At 38.0% G+C, this 17584-nt stretch overlaps 1 protein-coding gene across 2 annotated transcripts in view; it reads left to right on the forward strand.

The window, feature by feature from the left end:
- LOC108275431 (proprotein convertase subtilisin/kexin type 5) overlaps positions 1–17584 on the forward strand; it is a 62758-nt gene that overhangs the window by 10073 nt on the left and 35101 nt on the right. Inside the window, exons 6-15 of one of the 2 annotated variants that reach the window (XM_017486246.3) lie at positions 230–424; positions 2789–2875; positions 3101–3299; positions 4084–4307; positions 6743–6985; positions 9694–9939; positions 10162–10360; positions 11782–11987; positions 15407–15507; positions 16388–16559. In XM_017486246.3, coding sequence (XP_017341735.1) covers positions 230–424; positions 2789–2875; positions 3101–3299; positions 4084–4307; positions 6743–6985; positions 9694–9939; positions 10162–10360; positions 11782–11987; positions 15407–15507; positions 16388–16559 — 1872 coding nt within the window. The remainder of the gene's footprint in view (positions 1–229; positions 425–2788; positions 2876–3100; positions 3300–4083; positions 4308–6742; positions 6986–9693; positions 9940–10161; positions 10361–11781; positions 11988–15406; positions 15508–16387; positions 16560–17584) is intronic. The other variant, XM_053685504.1, reaches the window with a different exon arrangement.

Raw genomic sequence — 17584 nt, forward strand, 5'->3', positions numbered from 1 at the left:
TTCAGCACACAGATGAAAGAAATCATAGGTATTAGACAAGATTAAAGAGATGAATCCATGAGAATCAGGGTTTATTAAATGAATGAGAACAATAAAGACATAGTCATGCAATAAGATAAAGGAGAGAAAAGATAATTGAAAGACCATCAATTCTGAATGTGTGATCGCTTTGTAGTATTGTTTTTTAAGGGGATCAATATTTGGATGTTTTCTTTTTCTTTGTTTCCAGATGGAGCCTGTGTGAATGAGTGTCCCCAGGACATGTTCGGAGATGCCAGAGGATGGCGCTGCCAGCCCTGTCATGCCTCATGTCTAACCTGCCATGGCCCAGGAGCTAGAGACTGTGACAGGTGCAATGGCTGGAACCATCCCATTTATGGGACGTGTCCCATCATCAGATGCCCTGAGGGCCAGTTTTTTGATAGTATGTATTAAAAGAGCACCTAAATTAAGAGAGCACTAGCTTTACTCTTAGTGCATTTTGGGAAGACATGACATCATTGAATTCATATAACAGATTGATGATATGGGATTTTAAATGTAGAGTATTCTGTAGTGGCCAGATATTACATGTTGTCAAAGGAAAAAACGGAAATTAAATCCTGTATTGTATATTTATTAGGTGAAAAGGACACACAAAGTATCGGATGTTCCAAAATTATATTACAGTTTAGTGTTTCATTTGTAAAAAAAAACTTTGAAACATTTATGAAACCCAAAAACCTAAAAAGCCAAGGCAGATAATATCAAACAGTAATGTTTAGTGTTGTGTGTGCTTGGTATTAATACTCACGAATCATAATACATCCATGCAGTGTTGTGAATTAATCACTTTTTAATACATTTTGAACAAATCCACCCTGCCGACTGACTGGGAGAAACCGCTTGAAGTGTGTGTGTGTGTGTGTGTGTGTGTGTATGTGTGTGTGTATGTGTGTGTGTATATATATATGTGTGTATATATATATATGTGTGTGTATATATATATATATATATATATATATATATATATATATATATATATATATATATATATATATATATATATATATATATATATATATAATATAACTATGAATTTAGTGGCTGTGTTTTGCTGAGTTTCTTAGAAATTTGTTTGCATATAGTGCAAGCCTGACCTCTGCTGGACACCTATTAATGTTGCATGTCATTATTTTGTAAGCAAATAAAGTTTTCTTGCTACATTACAACCCCTGGCAAAAAATTAAGGAATCACCACATTCACTGGATTTTTACTTCATAGCATATAATCAAATCACAGATATGAGATAAAACAATTTTTATTTAATAGCTTCATGCAACATACCTCACACAATTTAAATTAAATTGTTTTAATTTATGGCATATGTTTTCCAGATCAAGTAGAAAAAAAATGATGGAATCATCAACAAAACAAATCACAATTAAAACTTTATTGGCCCTCCTTGGGCTTTTATGACGGCCTGAATTATTTGAGGCAACGATGTCACTAATGAAAAACAATATTCTCCAACTTTCTCAAATAGCGGTTCACAGATCAGCTTTGCAGGATGGAGCCTTGTCATGGACCAATTTTTTAAATTTCCACTATAAATTTTTAATAGGACTGAGATCTGGACTGTTAACTGGCCATGTCGTTGAGTTGATATGCTTTTCCTGAAGAAAAACTTTAACACTCTTTGTTCTGTGGCAAGATGCATTATCAACCTGAAAAATGACTTCATCACCAAACCTATTTTCTATCGATGTATTGAGAAAAGTGTCCAAAATTTCAACCTGTGCATTGACCGTTGATGTCTCCCGTGGTCCTTTAACTTACATGCAACCCCATGTCGTTAATGAGTGCAGAAATGTGACTGTTTTCTTCTGGCAGTCATCTTCATATGTTTCATTAGAACAACACTAGACAAAAGTTCCAGCATCATCTCCTTGGTGTAGATTCATGAATCATCACTGAATATCACGTTCATCCAACCATCCACCTCCATGATTGCTTCTCTTTAGCCCACTGTCACATTGTTTTCTTCTGTTTAGGTGTTAGTGCTGGATTTCATTTGGCTTTTCTATACGTAAATGGCATTTCATTTAAGCCGATCTCTTACAGTTCTATCACAAACATTGACTCCTGTTTCCGACCATTTGTTTTTCATTTGTTTTGTTGTGCATTTTCTATTTTCAAGGCATATTGCTTTGAGTTTTCTATCCTGGCATTTGTTATCTTCCTTGGTCTACCCATATGTTTTCCTTTTATAACCTTCCCAGGGTCCCACAGAGTCAGCCAATGCTCCCCTTGGAGCACATAAGGTTAAGGGCCTTGTTCAAGGGCCCAACAGTGGCAGCTTAGCAGTGCTGGGGCTTGAACCTGACCTTCTGATCAATGTCCAAAAGCCTTAACCGTTGAGCCACCTACTGTCCTAAACTGAGTGGACAGTTAACCCCACACAGACAATTCCAAGGCATTTTAAACAATTCCATGATATTTTAAACAATTTTCCAGTACAAGTACTCTGTACACGCACCCATAGAGTAATGTTAAAAGGGGTTGATGTTTATAAGACTTTTCCATCTCAGATTTTGGACTTTTTTTTTTTCTCCATTTGTTAGAACATGCATTGGAACAAAAACCACCAATTCTTTGAGTCAACACTCATTTATTACATCATTAAAAAATCTGACATAGGTCAACATTGTACGCAGAATAGAATTTTGATATAATCGCAACATTAAAAGTAAAAAATATCAGACTGAAGTGTGAAGTGTCAGTGATACGTTATTTTCATGTTCGAAGGTGGGACTGATGACTGCCGTTATTGTGACGTGTCCTGCAGGACATGCTCTGGTCCAACAGTGCAACACTGCGAAACATGTGCAACTGGTAATGTAGAGAAGACATGTTGACTTTTTGCTCCTTTATAGTTTAGTAAACAGACCATACTGGTGTATTCTCACAAGATTTCCTTTAAATATCTCTGAAAGTGTGATTTGCAAATTGTTATTGCAAACATTATGTATTCTGTTATGATCTGCAGTGTCTTATAATTACTCCCTGTATATGTCTCTCTCGCTCTGAATTTCTGTCTCTTGCCATCTTTCTGTGTAGGGTATATGTTGGAACAGCAGGAGGCAGTGTGTGTACAGCACTGTCCATTAGGGTTCTATGGGAACAGCTCCAGTCTTCAGTGTGAGAGGTGCTCCACTAACTGTGAGGCATGTGAAAGTGGAGACCAGTGTTTGAGCTGTAAGAGTAGCTCATATCAGCTCTTTCTGTTCCAGGGCAGCTGCTGGTCAGAGTGTCCAGAGTGAGTAATTAACAGCAACTCAACCCAGCTATATATAGTGATTAATGAAAGCTTACATGATCCATTTAGCGCAGTCTCTTTTCTGTAATGGTTTCTGTTACACAGAACTTATTATTAGCAGTGCTATTTTTGTGTGATTAAGATAACAGAAGGGATATGTAATAGACTCTTGTATTCGCTATCAGATGTCATCACTGTAAAGAGGATAAGTAAACTTAGGATAAGTTCCTGCTTATAAGCTTGACTGCCTCTTAACTCACAATTCCCTTTAACCCATGAGTATCAAAGGCCATTATTAACATGGACTGAGATGGCAGCAGGGGTGGCAGATATTACAAATATTACATTCATTAGCTAGATCACCACGCAATTGGAAACTCCAGTTTGCTGCCCAGTCTCACATTTTGATTGCCTGGAACAGTTTATGAACACTATTTGCCTAAGTGGTAGCTAATGTAATATAATAATGTATGGTGGGATAGTTAGCTGTTTAAATGCCTTAATACAAATTAAGGGACATGAATGAGTAGGAGCTTTTTTCCTTTTTTCTGGTAAACCTACTTGTCCATTGGTTATCTCTGAATAAGAAAAAACTAATAGCCCAGACACAAAATCTGATTGGATCAGGTGCCCAGGCTACTGACTTGTCACCCCTGCTCAGCTATTTTTCACAAATTACTCAGAACCAGACTTTACATTTAAGATAGCATTTCAATATTGATTTATGCCAAGTGAATACTTTTTGTGTGTGTGTGTGTGTGTGTGCGCGCACGCATGTTGCCAGTGGTTATTTTGAGACAGAAAAAGGGACATGTGAGCCTTGTGATGACATCTGTTTGACCTGTGATGGGAGCAGAACTCAGTGTCTTGAATGCAGAGATGGTCTTTTCCTTGAAAACAGCATGTGCAGAGATAACTGCTCAGTGAGGACCTATGCTGCTGAGGATGGCACATGCAGACGCTGTGGCCCTCACTGTGACACCTGCACTGATACCAGTACATGCACCAGTGAGTCCACACACATGCAACAGCAGCAACATAGAAATAAGATTCATTCATTCATTCCAAACATCAATGATCCATTACATTACTGTACAACATGAGTGTCGAACATACAGTCCCTTCCGAAACTATTGGAACGGCAAGGCCAGTTCATTTGTTTTTGCTGTAGGCTGAAGACGTTTGGGTTTGAGATAAAAAGATGAATATGAGAAGAGAGTTGAGAATATAATTTCAGCATTTATTCATATGTTGATGTGTTAAACATCATGAAAGATAGCACATTTTGTGTCAGATCACCCAATTTGTGGGTGAGCACAAATGTTGGAACATGCGAAAGACAGGATTTTCTTGTTACCCAGGTGTCTTCTGTTAGACTTTTAAACAATAAATAGGTCTGAACATCTACTCTTGGTTTTAGCCTTCAGTTTTAGCTGTGAAGACTGTATTTGTTGTTAAAAAGGATAAGCCAACTGAAGATCAGAAGCTGTCTATGGGAGAAAAGCAAGCCATTTTGAAGCTGAGAAAGAGGGAAATCAATCAGAGGCATTGCACAAACATTGGGCATAGCAAATCCAACAATTTGGAATGTCCTGAAAAAGAAAGAACCCACTGGTGTACTGAGCAACAGATACCGAATGGGTCGGCCATGGAAGACAACAAGAGCGGATGATAGAAACACTAAGAGCTGTGAAGAAAAACCCAGAAACAAGAGTCAGTGACATCACCAACAACCTCCACAGGGCAGGGGTTAAGATATCACAATCCACAGTTTGAAGAAGACTTTGAGAGTGGAAATATAGAGGCCATGCCATAAGAATCAGAAAGCCAGACTGGAATTCGCAAAGAAATACAGAGATGAGCCACAAAAGATCAGGAACCAAGATTAACCTCTACCAAAGACTTTATCAGGGGACAAAAGTGGAAGGTTGTAGACTGGACAAGTCAGTACCAGACCTTAACCCAGTTGAGCAGCATTTCACCTCCTGAAGAGGAGACTGAAGGGAGAGAGCCCCCGAAACAAACAACAACTGAAAGAGGCTGTGGTAAAAGCCTGGAAAATCATCACAAAGGAAGAAACCAAAAATTTGTTGATGTTAGTGAGTCTCAGGTTTGATCCAGTTATTGCAAGTAAGGGATATGCATCCAAATATTAAGTGTTAGCCAAAAAATTGTGTGGTCTGATAAAAAGGTTCTTTATTCTATGTTTTTAACAGCTCTAGATGTAAAAATACGAGGAAATAAAAGCTGAAATCCTAAACTCTCTTTCATATCCATCTTTTGATCTCAAACCCAAATGTGTTACGCCAGTAGATGGCACTGCGGCGCGGCTTCTGACTGGATACGTGACTCTTGTTTTGGTTTGTTCGCTTCCTGTTTAGATATTGGCTTATGTGCAAGGGTGTAGCATAATCTGAGCCAGGTGTCTATGTTTAGTTTGATTATGTTGACTATTTAAACCCCTCGGTGACTGCGCACTTCGTGCAGTATTATATGTTGTAACGTTAAGGGAGTATAGCTCTAGCTCTAGCTCTAGCTCTAGCTCTAGCTCTAGCTCTGTGTGTGAGTGACAATGCGTGTAGCATGCTAGCGGTCTCTGCTCTGCTCTGCTCTGCTCTGTTCTGTTCTGCTCTGCTCTGCTCTGCTCTGCTCTGTTCTGCTCTTGAGTGATGCCTAGACTATAGTTACATGTTTACCCCAGTTCTCTTATTCAGTATAGACTGTGCTCCCTGTGTTTGTTGATTTTGTTTGTTTATTAACAAAGACAGCGCTCCTGCACATACTTCTTGTGTATCGTTACAAAATGTCTTTGGTGTAATGCACAAAAAAATGATTTGGCCTTCCTGTTCCAATACTTTCAGAGGGGACTGTATGACTGAGACCAGCCTAATAAATTATCTAATCTGGCCCACCAAATGAATTTAGAATCTGTGTTCTAATTAAAATCGTTTTGTGGACCGTCATTAAATTTAAACAATTAGAAAAATAACTTGTTGGGGTAAACAATAGAGGAATAAACTCGGGGACACAAATGTGCCAATGATGCGTAATTTTTAATTAGCATACAAAACATTTGATCTAACTATTTATCTTTCCAAAAAAAAAAAAAAAACACACGTCTTTAGGATTTGACCGCAATGGGGGTGAACACTTATGCATTCACAATTGTTATGTTTTGTTTTTTTGTGGGTTTTTTTGCAAACAATAATATGGTACAGTACATACAACATACAGTCAGCATACCTTTTTATACAGTACATTTATTTCCAGAAAATGTTTTATATTTTATCTTAATGATTTATTTGCATTTAGAGACTCCATAAAAGTGCAACCAAAATATCAAGCTTAATATTATGTTCAGCCTGTTGATTCTCATTAATCAGTATATCTCATTAATATAAGTGCCCCCCCCAATGTATATGCTTTGCATATGTGTTTTTCAGGATGTACTTTTCTTTACCTGCTTTTGAATGGCATGTGTAAAGCCAGCTGTCCAGAGGGTTATTTTGAAGACTTGGACCAGGGTGTGTGTGTGCAGTGCCATGAGTCATGTGCTACATGCTCTGGGCCTCTCTCAGATGACTGTGAGAGCTGCTCCACTTTGGCACCGAAGCTGTATGAAGGCACATGCTCAGAGGAGTGCCCTATTGGCACCTATTACCAAACCACCAGCATGGAGTGCCAGGGTGAATATACATTACACATTAGGTCATAAAAACGTCTTATTAAGCAAACTGATTAAAATATTATTTAGTATAATTAAGCAAGACCTGTAGATTTGCATGCTCTATTGTCTGTTTAAATAATGTCTGTCCGGTTTGGCATTTCTTATTAGCTAAACCAAGTCCAATTCACCTGAGGCATAATCTAAAATTATATGTTTAATGAGTGTAGGAAGGTGAAATTAAAGTTTGTGAAATCAAAATCGTTAGTTGCAACCCTAATTAAAATACATCTGTATCGAGTTATTTCCAAGTGAAATGATAGTTTATTGATTGATTGGCATGGTATTTATTTTCAGCCACTTAGTTTGCTATTTAACTTAAACTTCAGTTTACTGTTTGTCAACGTTACCTTTTATACCCAACACGACCTCAGTCTCCATCAGACGGAGGCGTAATAGTCAAGTGACTGACTGTGACCTCCAAGTCCTCTAAGGCAGGGGGACGTTTTATATTAAACACAGCAGAGAAGATAAACAGATTTTGTGTAGCACGGAAGCATGACAGTGATGCACGAGCACAAATTTATGTTATATCCAAAATGCTCCACTGTGTGCAAGGGCTTGGGGAAACTGGTACAAGTTTCTTAAGAGGTTTAGTTAAATTTAAGTTTATTGTCATTATAGGGTGCATTTGCATGCTTTCAGTGTAACTTCTGTTGTTTATTATAACGGAAGTGATCTGTTAGTAACGAGGCCGTGTAGCTCCTCATGCGTGGTGTAGGTGCACTGATACACAGTGGGAGCTCAAGTAAGATCTGTAATGTCTAATTATAATACTATGATCAAAGTAAACATAAGTATAAGAATATGCCCAAAGGCAGTGAGTAACAGACACACAAGGTGCAGTAAAAGTGAGATTTTATTATTCATTTAGGACTGTAGATTAATTCCGTGCTTTTTGTGGAAACATAAAAAGTAATGCTTTTTGTGCATCCATAAAAAGTAATGCATTATGCATTACTTTTTATGGATGCACAAAAACCACAGAATTAAACTACAGTCCTAAATGAATAATATATATTCTGGTGTGTATTGGGTTCTTTTCAGTCTTATATAATTGGACAAACAGTTGTATAAAGTTTTGGTCTGAACTTTATATTTGTATATAATCCATACTCAGTTTGTGAAAATAAAATCGTTAGTTGCAACCCTAATTGAAATACATCTGTATCGAGTTATTTCGAAGTGAAATGATACAGTTTATTGATTGATTGACACGGTATTTATTTTCAGCCACTTATTTGCTATTTAACTTAATTTTTAAATTACCAACTATACACATCAAATGATAATTTGGTGAATTGTTCAAATTTATTAGTTAACACATTCACAGTGCAGTATTCACATGCATATTAGAAAAGAAGGTATTGTCGACTTTTTAATTAAGTTAAGGACAGATTGGGGAAAATATATATAGTTGGATTTGTTTCTTACAATAGTTGGAAGTAACTAGTCATCAGTTATTTAGTTAACACCTGGATGTATTTTGTCTAATGTCTTAATGAGAGATGGCATCTTCGACCTAGGGGTACGAGTACGAGGTACATTTTGCACCAGGTTTACCTCTGGAGTCAACTTGAGGACACTGACAGGAAATCCCTCAAAAATGAAACCCAGCAAAAAAAATAGTTCTTTTCTACTTTTTAAAAAATAAACAAATAAAATAAATGTGACAGACAATAGTATTCTCTTTTTTAGTTTTAAATATAATAAATATATTTATTAAATGTAATAAATAAGCCTAATAGTAAATAAACATGACAAGCAGTTTTAATTATCTTTGTTAACTAATACAATAAACATGAGAGATGAACAGTGAGAAAATGAACTTTACTGTTTTACGATACGATCCATAATGCTCTCTGACTCCTTATCAGCGTCCGAATTCGCTCACTCCTTTTCCTTCCATTTCTTCCCCATAGAGTGGACTCAAATGTCATTCGCTATATAGGGAATAGCGAATGAGTGAACGAGTGAGCGGTTTCAGACACAGCACAAGAGTAGAGGTTCAGAGCTACAAATTGCTTAAACAGTCTAACAGGACACACCTTGGTTACAGGAAACACCATCAGACACATGTTGCAGTATTTTTGCTCACTTACAAATTGAGTGGTCTGATACAAACTGTTCTATGTCGTTTTAACACATCTACATATAAATAACAGGAAGTAAGAGCTGAAATTCTAAACTCTAGAGCAAAAACAAATGAATTGGCCTTGCCATTACAATAATTTCAGAGGGGACTGTATTTATGTTTTTGTTTTGTTTTTGAATCAATTATACTGTTATAAAAATTAAAAGAATATGATCGGATCTGCAGAGAGGGGGACAAAAGAACAAAGGGACAGCCCGTACAGTAATTAGCTGTTACAACATTGCAGTTTTAATAGTTTCCATTTCTCGAATGGGGTGTGTACATATAGTAACATGCTCGGGGATAATATTTTTAGTAAAACTCAACAATGTTAATTTCACCCAAACAGAACTGATTAAGTGGAAAATGAAAATGATTTTGTTATTTTAAAAAATTATTAAAATGGTTTTGTATAGTTTTTAGGACGGGCAAGCTGAAGGTGCTTTACTGGAGGTTAAGACATGTCAAGAGGGAGATTGCATACATAGCAGAGAGCATTTTGTAGTATTAACCAAATTGTTTTCTCGTGACTCTAGAATGCCACCAGACATGTGCATTGTGTATAGGCCCAGAGCCCACCCAGTGCACACGGTGTGTGAAAGGTCTAGCCCTGGACCCCAACACCATGATGTGTGGTGTGACCGGAGACTCAGACTGCCCACCCAGAACCTTCCTCCATGCCAATCAGTTCACATGCCAGGCATGTCATCGTCACTGCCAGTCCTGTGAGGGCCCTGGACCTACAGATTGCCAGACCTGTGCCCTGCCCCAGTATCTCCATAGTGAGAGTGCATTCATTTCACTCAGCAATTGAAAAGTGTCCTTGTAATTTGATTGGTCTGTCATAATGTAAATTAGTTTTTTTGTGTGTCTTAGAATAGAATAGAATATTATCATACTTTTGTAGACTTTGTTGACTTTTAGTTCCTGTTGGCTATCTCTCTCTTTTATAAATACTATTCTCTTTATCTAGAAAACGTAGGTATGTGTTTGTGTCTTCACAGATCGCTCTTGTGTGACTGAGTGTCCGGTTGGCACGTATAGTGCCCACGAGGAAGCTGATGGCGTTGAGCTGGGGTTCTGTATGCCATGTGATCATGTGTGTGCCACATGCTCTGGAGCATCTCCTAAAGACTGTCTGAGTTGCTCTCCTGGTTATTTAGACCTGCTTTCACATCTGTGTGTCCGCCATTGTCCAACGGGGTAAAACTCATTCCACACACACACACCTTCAGATGTGGCCAAACACATAGAACTCAGTTAAGTGTTTTAAAAGAAAGTTCATGAACAAGTGATGAGTAATAATTGATTCATTCTACTCAGGCTTTAAAAATGACATACTGTTTTGAAAAGAAATAAACGCACCCTTAGCAAGATGTTACAACAAAGAGATGACTCTCAACTACATGGGCAGTGCCAGAACATATCTTTCCTTTTAGAAGTCGGGTTTAATGAGAAACATTCCTGTTGCGGTTGGTCTGATCTGTTCTCCCACAATTGTATGATCTGTTCTCACACAATGTTCTTTAAAATTAGCTTTAGTGAGAATTACTTCTCTGGGTGTGTTCAGGCATTGAGACACTGACATGACATTAGTAGGCATTGAAAATAAATATACTATTTAGCATCAAGCTGATTTGACAGACAGTACTGCTCTTTATATTTGATAAGTCTCAACTGTAATCAGCGGTTACGGCTGGTCAAATATCGGTACATCATTGTGCAAGCTGCGCAGTTGAATTTAACATTCGGCTTACATTGTGACACATTTAGATTACTGAATGTAGGTGAGTTTCTTACAAGCACTGTAAAGGAAGAGAGTGCTAAGCTTGGTCTTGTTATATACAATACTTGTAATGTAAAAAATACTATATTTGGAAATAATGAGTGTGCCTGCAATCTAAATTCTAATCATTTACATCACTCTACTCAACCTTTTTGGCACCAGTGAACAACAAAATTGTTTGCTTGTTTGTGAACCAGCTTTTATGGGTAGGTTTGAAACTTTTTCGTAAAGTTGCCTTGAAGTCTCTTTTAATGACCAAAGACACAGCAATACAAAATGTTATGTAATCATCAATATTTAATATTGAAACGATATACAGTACCCTTAATGCAGTCATGTGGAATAAATAAGTACACCCCATGGAAATTGTTGGCTTTTTTGACATATTTGGACAAGAAACATTTGATCCTCTTTGAAAGTGTGACTCTATCAAATAACACACAAAATTTTAGTAATTTGATACAGCACCCTTGGAGCAGAGAGGGTTCAGGGCCTTGCTCAAGGGCCCAACAGTGGCAGCTTGGCAGTGCTGGGGTTTGAACCCCCGACCTTCCGATCAGTAACCCAGAGCCTTAACTGCTAAGTCACCATCGCCCCCCATACTCTAACTATAGTAACTAGTCACAGAGGTGGACAGTACAATTTTTTTTGTATGAGCCTACAATGAGTGGGAAGGAATCAGTCCAAGGGAAAATAAGCACTTACTTAGGCAGTTCTCCTAGAATCCTGAACCTCTCAGGGCCTGACTATCTTTTTTTTCACAATTTGATGAATATATTAAGATGATCTAGAAACTCAGAAATCAAAGTGTGGTTGACAAAATGTTCCTTATCACCAGGTACTACAGTACAGGCCACCATTGTGAGAAGTGTCATGTGTCCTGTGAGATGTGCTCAGGCCCGGGACCAGATGCCTGTATAGTGTGTGTCCCACCTCAGCTGGAGCTTCAGGGCACCAGGGTGTGTGTGGAGCGGTGCCCTCCCCGTTTCTACCAAAGCACACATACCTGCTGGGAGTGTCACACTAGCTGCAAGACCTGCACAGGTACAAGCTCCATCCACCTTAAAGGGGTCATATCATGATTTTTAAATGTTTTTAAACTGTAATTATTGTTTATTGGGTGTAATAGAAAAGTTTAATGTGTTTTTATGTTCAAAAAACACATTGTCACATACTGTACATTATTGCAGTACCTTTATTCCCAGGCTGACTGAAACGCTCAGATTTTTCCTTCCGAAAAGTCCCCCATTGCAAGTCTTTTACAGGACTAGCTAGTTTTGTCTTGATAGTTTTCTTAGACCCAGACCTATTTACATACTAGCATGAGGAGGATATGTTTTAATAGAGACTATAAACCACTTTTACAAATTGCTAAATGCTGTAAATTTGGTTTACACACACACATATATAATGTGTGTGTGTGTGTGTGTGTGTGTGTGTGTGTGTGTGTGTGTGTGTGTAAACAAAGCCATTAATTGTACACAGTGTACAATTGCTGTGCTGAGAATAGTTATAATTTCCAAATAATTTCATGTTTGTGGTGGTCATATGATGTTCCCTTTCCAGTGATGGGCACGCTGAAGGGCTGCTGGCTAATTGTGCGTAGCAACAGATGAGCTACAGTCAGTAATGATACTCAGTGGTCACTTTAATAGGAACACCTGTACCCCTGCATATTCATGCAAATAGCCAATCATGTGGAGTAGCACAATGCATAAAATCATGCAGATACACGTCAAGAGCTTCAGTTAAAGTTCACATCAAGCTTCAGAATGGGCAAAAATGTGATCTCAGTGACTACGTTTACATGGACAGCAGTAATCTAATTATTGACCTTACTCTGAGTAAGATAAAAATGTGATTAAGGTGTTTACATGAGTTGCTTTTAGAATACTCCTGTCATGTACCCGTTTTACATGTTATAGTACATAATTAGATTAACGGCACACGTCATTATGTCACCGCGTAATTTCCCTCAACATCCCTCCAGAATTTCACGTATCAACCTATAGTTCGTCTTTGTTATGGTACCGTATACAGTTTTGGGTATTTTTGTTTAATTTTTTTTTTACGAACACTTCGAGCACACTTAATTACTTGTCATGCTGTACATGCAAATAGACAACTGCTTGAAGCCATTGGCTGTGTCCCAAACCGCGTACTTACCATCTATATAGTAGCCGAGATACATGTATTTTTCCCCACTACAGGCCTATAGTAGGCAAGTATGCAGTTTGGGACGCAGCCATACTCTCTTGTTCGCCATAAAATGTTGAGCACTGCTGTGTGTGATTGTGTCCTGTTGCAAAATGCGGTAAAAACTCTCACACGACGTTCATAATGTGATTAAGGTGTTTACATGTCTGTAATACACATCCATAATGTGACTAAAACAGGAGTACTCCACATGTCTTAATTCAATTAGTGTTTACTTCGAGTATGACCTTAATCAGATTAAGGTAATTAAAAATTGCTGTTTACATGGTAGTTTCTTAATCACAGTATTGTCTTAATCAGGTTAATAGTGGATTATTGTTGTCCATGTAAACGTACTGAGTGACTCTGTCCATGGGGTGGTTGTTGGTGCCAGACAGACATTTCCACCCACAGAACTGGGACTCTGTGGATGTTTTTTGTTTGTTTATTTGTTTTCATACATTTCTATCAAACTCTAGAGACTGTTGTGTGTGAACATGTTGTGTGTGGGGTGGCTGTGGCTCAGGTGGTAGAGCAGATTGTCCACTAATCATAGGATTGGCGGTTCGATTCCCGGCCCACGTGACTCCACATGTCGAAGTGTCCTTGGGCAATGTACCCCAAGTTGCTCCCGATGGTAAACTAGCGCCTTGCATGGCAACTCTGCTACCATTGGTGTGTGCGTGAATGGGTGAATGAGAAACAGTGTAAAGCGCTTTTGATAAAAGCGCTATCTAAGTGCGCCATTTACCATTTAACATCCCAAGAGATAAGCAGTTTCTGAAACACTACAACCATAGCATGGTCAAAGTCACAAAGATCACATTTTTCCTCATTCTGTGTTCGAACTTTAACTGAAAGCTCAAGAATTGTGCATTGTGCTGCTGCTACATGATAGGCTGTTGAATAAAGGCATGATTTGCTGTTGGATAAAGGCACAAATGAGCGTGTGTACCGGTATTCCTAATAAAGTGGCTGGTGAATGTATATGTCTACACAGTGCTCCTTGGTAGTTGCAACTGGAAAAAAAAAAATAGTTAAAGATTATATATACAAGGTAGACCTGTCTAATAAACTTGCCCCTGAGCACATTTGATAATATATTTGTATTATTACATATTTATATTAAATTTTCCCCTCCCCACCTTTAAAATGTACATAATAATATGTGGTTGTGTAATACAACATATAGAATCTAGAAATGTACTATGGTGAGTAACTGTCCAAATTCACACGAAGGAAAGCAATTTGTATTTTAAATTAGCTGTACTTTTAATGGGAAATCTGAGTACTGTCACGATTCCCCCTTTAAGCAGCGTGCTCTAAGCGCAAATGCGCGAGCACCTGCTTTTCCGTTGTTGACCGTAATGACAACTGGACACGTGTGTTTTGTTTATGTTTCTGTCTCCTCCCTGTTCTGTCATTGGCTGGGATTTCATGTGGGTCTGAATTGCTCTCAGCTGCTAGCGGTTTAGACGCTGATTATGTCCGCATATATACCGCGCGCCTCCCAGCACACAACGCGGAAGAATAAATGTTTAGTTCGTAGCGTAGTCATAGTCATAGTCATAGTCATAGTCATAGTCATAGTCATAGTCATAGTCATAGTCATAGTCATAGTCATAGTCACGGTCCATGTTTAGAGTTAGTTCGCGCTGGATTATCCGCTTCCAGCCCCTCGTCATAGTTCGTTTCTTGTTTTGTTTATCGACCTAGATTCCTGCCTTGCCCCGTGTATGCCTGTTTGCCAATCGCCTGACCTCTTGCGTGTTTGTGGATTACGTTTTGGATCACGTTTTGGATTTGTCCGCCTGTCTCTCTTTCTAATAAACAACTGTTCATCCAGCACTTGCATCCGTCCTATCTCTGCTCCGTCACGATTCGTGACAAGTACCTTCCAACTATACATCTTATTTAAAAGCATTCATTTCAGACTTTCTAGGATACAAAAATCATCATGTAAGAAGTCTGAAATTTAATCCTGTCAACTAGGAAATTAAATGTTTTCTTGTTCTATCATGAACATCCGGTCATGGTAAAACCAGGAAGTAATAACATCACATCCTATCACAGAATGAATCATTTCAGTTACAGAATTAACCATTTATTAATGTCTTGTTATTGTGTCTTGAGTATTTGATTTTTATTTATCTTTACATTTTTATTATTGCCATATCAATTATTCATCAACTTACTTTCCAAATTGACCTCTTGTGCTCTATAACTATAAATCTAATGACTCTTTGTGAATGTGCATGTGTTTGCAGATAACACACCTCAGAGCTGTCTGACGTGCGACTGGGGCAGTATCTTACAGGAAGGGGTGTGTTACCCTCGCTGTGAAGAAGGCCGCTACTACTCTCAAAATGTGTGTACTGCAAGTGTGTGTGTGTGTTTTAATGCTTTTTGCTTCCTTATAGTTGCTATAATCAAATAATAAATCTTTAGCAATACACACATCAGTAACATCAGTAAAATGGCAATAACTGCTTGTGTAAGAAATGAAACATAACACCGAGTATTTCTTGGTCCATTTACATTTATTCACTTAGCAGATGCTTTTATCCAAAGCGACTTACAAATAACATTTCATTGTTATTTCCTTAATCAGGCTCAGTGTTTGTAGTGTACACACGCTGAGGGGATGTCCCCTACAACAGGAACTTGTGTTTTATTTAGCTACCTAAATGTGTCCTGATCTGGCAAAGAGAGATACATAAGCGCTACTAAAAAGAGCTACACAAGTTACACTGTGGTATCAAAGTCAGCTTTATTGTCATTTTTAGCACGTTGCATGGCAATGCATAAACACAGTTCCTTCAGGAGACTACCATGCAATGTCTATTTAGTAGAAATAGACACTGATGAGGACTGAAATACAACAGTAAGAACAAAGAATACATGCAGACAATAATACCATAACGTACACAGAATCACACAAAATTCATGTAAATAGGGAATATATAAATAAAGTATGGCAGTAGTGAAGAGACGATACATATAGGTAAAAAAACAACAGTGTAACTTAAGAACATTTTCTCAGTACTAGATGAATAAATATATATATATATATATATATATATATATATATATATATATATATATATATATATATATATGAGAGAGAGAGAGAGAGAGAGTTATTCCACATGTGTTGTATGCTGTTTTGGTTAATATACCTGTGGCTTTTGCAGAACTCACCTGTCCATTTGGTAAAGCAGTGCTTGTCTGTGAATTGTGTTCATCAGGAGGTGTGTGAGGCCTGTGATGAATCCTGCAAGCATTGCTCTGGGCCTGGTCCTGAGAGCTGTGTGACATGTCACACGGGTTTTGGACTGCATGCTGTAAACCGCCGTTGTGTGCGTTGCTGCCAATCTGACGGACCGGCCAAGAACTGCTGCCTCTGTCACTCGGCTTCAGGTGCATTCTCAGTCCAACTCTTTAAAAGGGAATGTATGTTTGTGACAAGGGTCAAGTGTGCGCAAGATCATTAATTAAGTGGATCAGTGTACTTGACTTAATTTAATCTAGTTTTAATTTCAATACAGTTCTTGGCTATAACTGAGAGTTTTTAACTGAGAGTTCAATTGTGTTTTCTTCACATTGTGATTAGATTTATTATGCTAGCTTGACAAAGCCAACATTCTGTTCTGCTATTTAAATTGATTATTATTATTATTATTATTATTATTATTATTATTATTATTATTATTAGTGGTGCTTGCATTGCAAAGAAAAAAATTAGATTACTTTATTATTATTATTATTATTATTATTATGGACAAAACTCATCCCACACCGACTGTGCTACAGATATACAAATCGACCAGCTTACTGAGGAGAGGTGTGCTATGATTTTATAAGCGCTCACACTTACAATGTTCGAATAGCGGACAAAAAAATGCACGCTTTCAACCCATTGAGAATTAATGTGGAATAAAACACGGGTGTCACAGCTTGGACGTCATTCAGCTGACTTGTTCGTATCACACATCCTCTTGTACATCTTATGGAGTACGCATGGCATATACACTTTGCTTTTCAGAATTTTCACCGGAAATGTCCGGAAAATGGTGTTATTCTGGCCCCATAGACAATAATCGGAAATTTTGGTCCCCCTTAAATCCCACACCATCAGTGACCGACATGAATGATCAAAGTGTTCAGCTTGGTTCAGAGAATCAGGAAATCCCATCTGCGAATTGATCCCATGTGCATGTTGCATGGCGTTTCCCATCAGGATTCACAAAACACACTAATATAAAATTAGTCTAAAGTAGCAAACAGCCAAACAAAGACTCCATGGAGATGTTTGATCTGTTTAGATCTCCATAGGAAATCTTCAGCAACTAACTAGTCTCGCACCGTTGGACTCTCAGACACGGATCATACATCAAATTGCTCAGAATTCTCTGGAGGTGTGTGCATTATGTTTCTTCACGTTT

This window comes from Ictalurus punctatus, chromosome 14 (genome assembly GCF_001660625.3).
Source record: "Ictalurus punctatus breed USDA103 chromosome 14, Coco_2.0, whole genome shotgun sequence".
Lineage (NCBI taxonomy): Eukaryota > Metazoa > Chordata > Actinopteri > Siluriformes > Ictaluridae > Ictalurus > Ictalurus punctatus.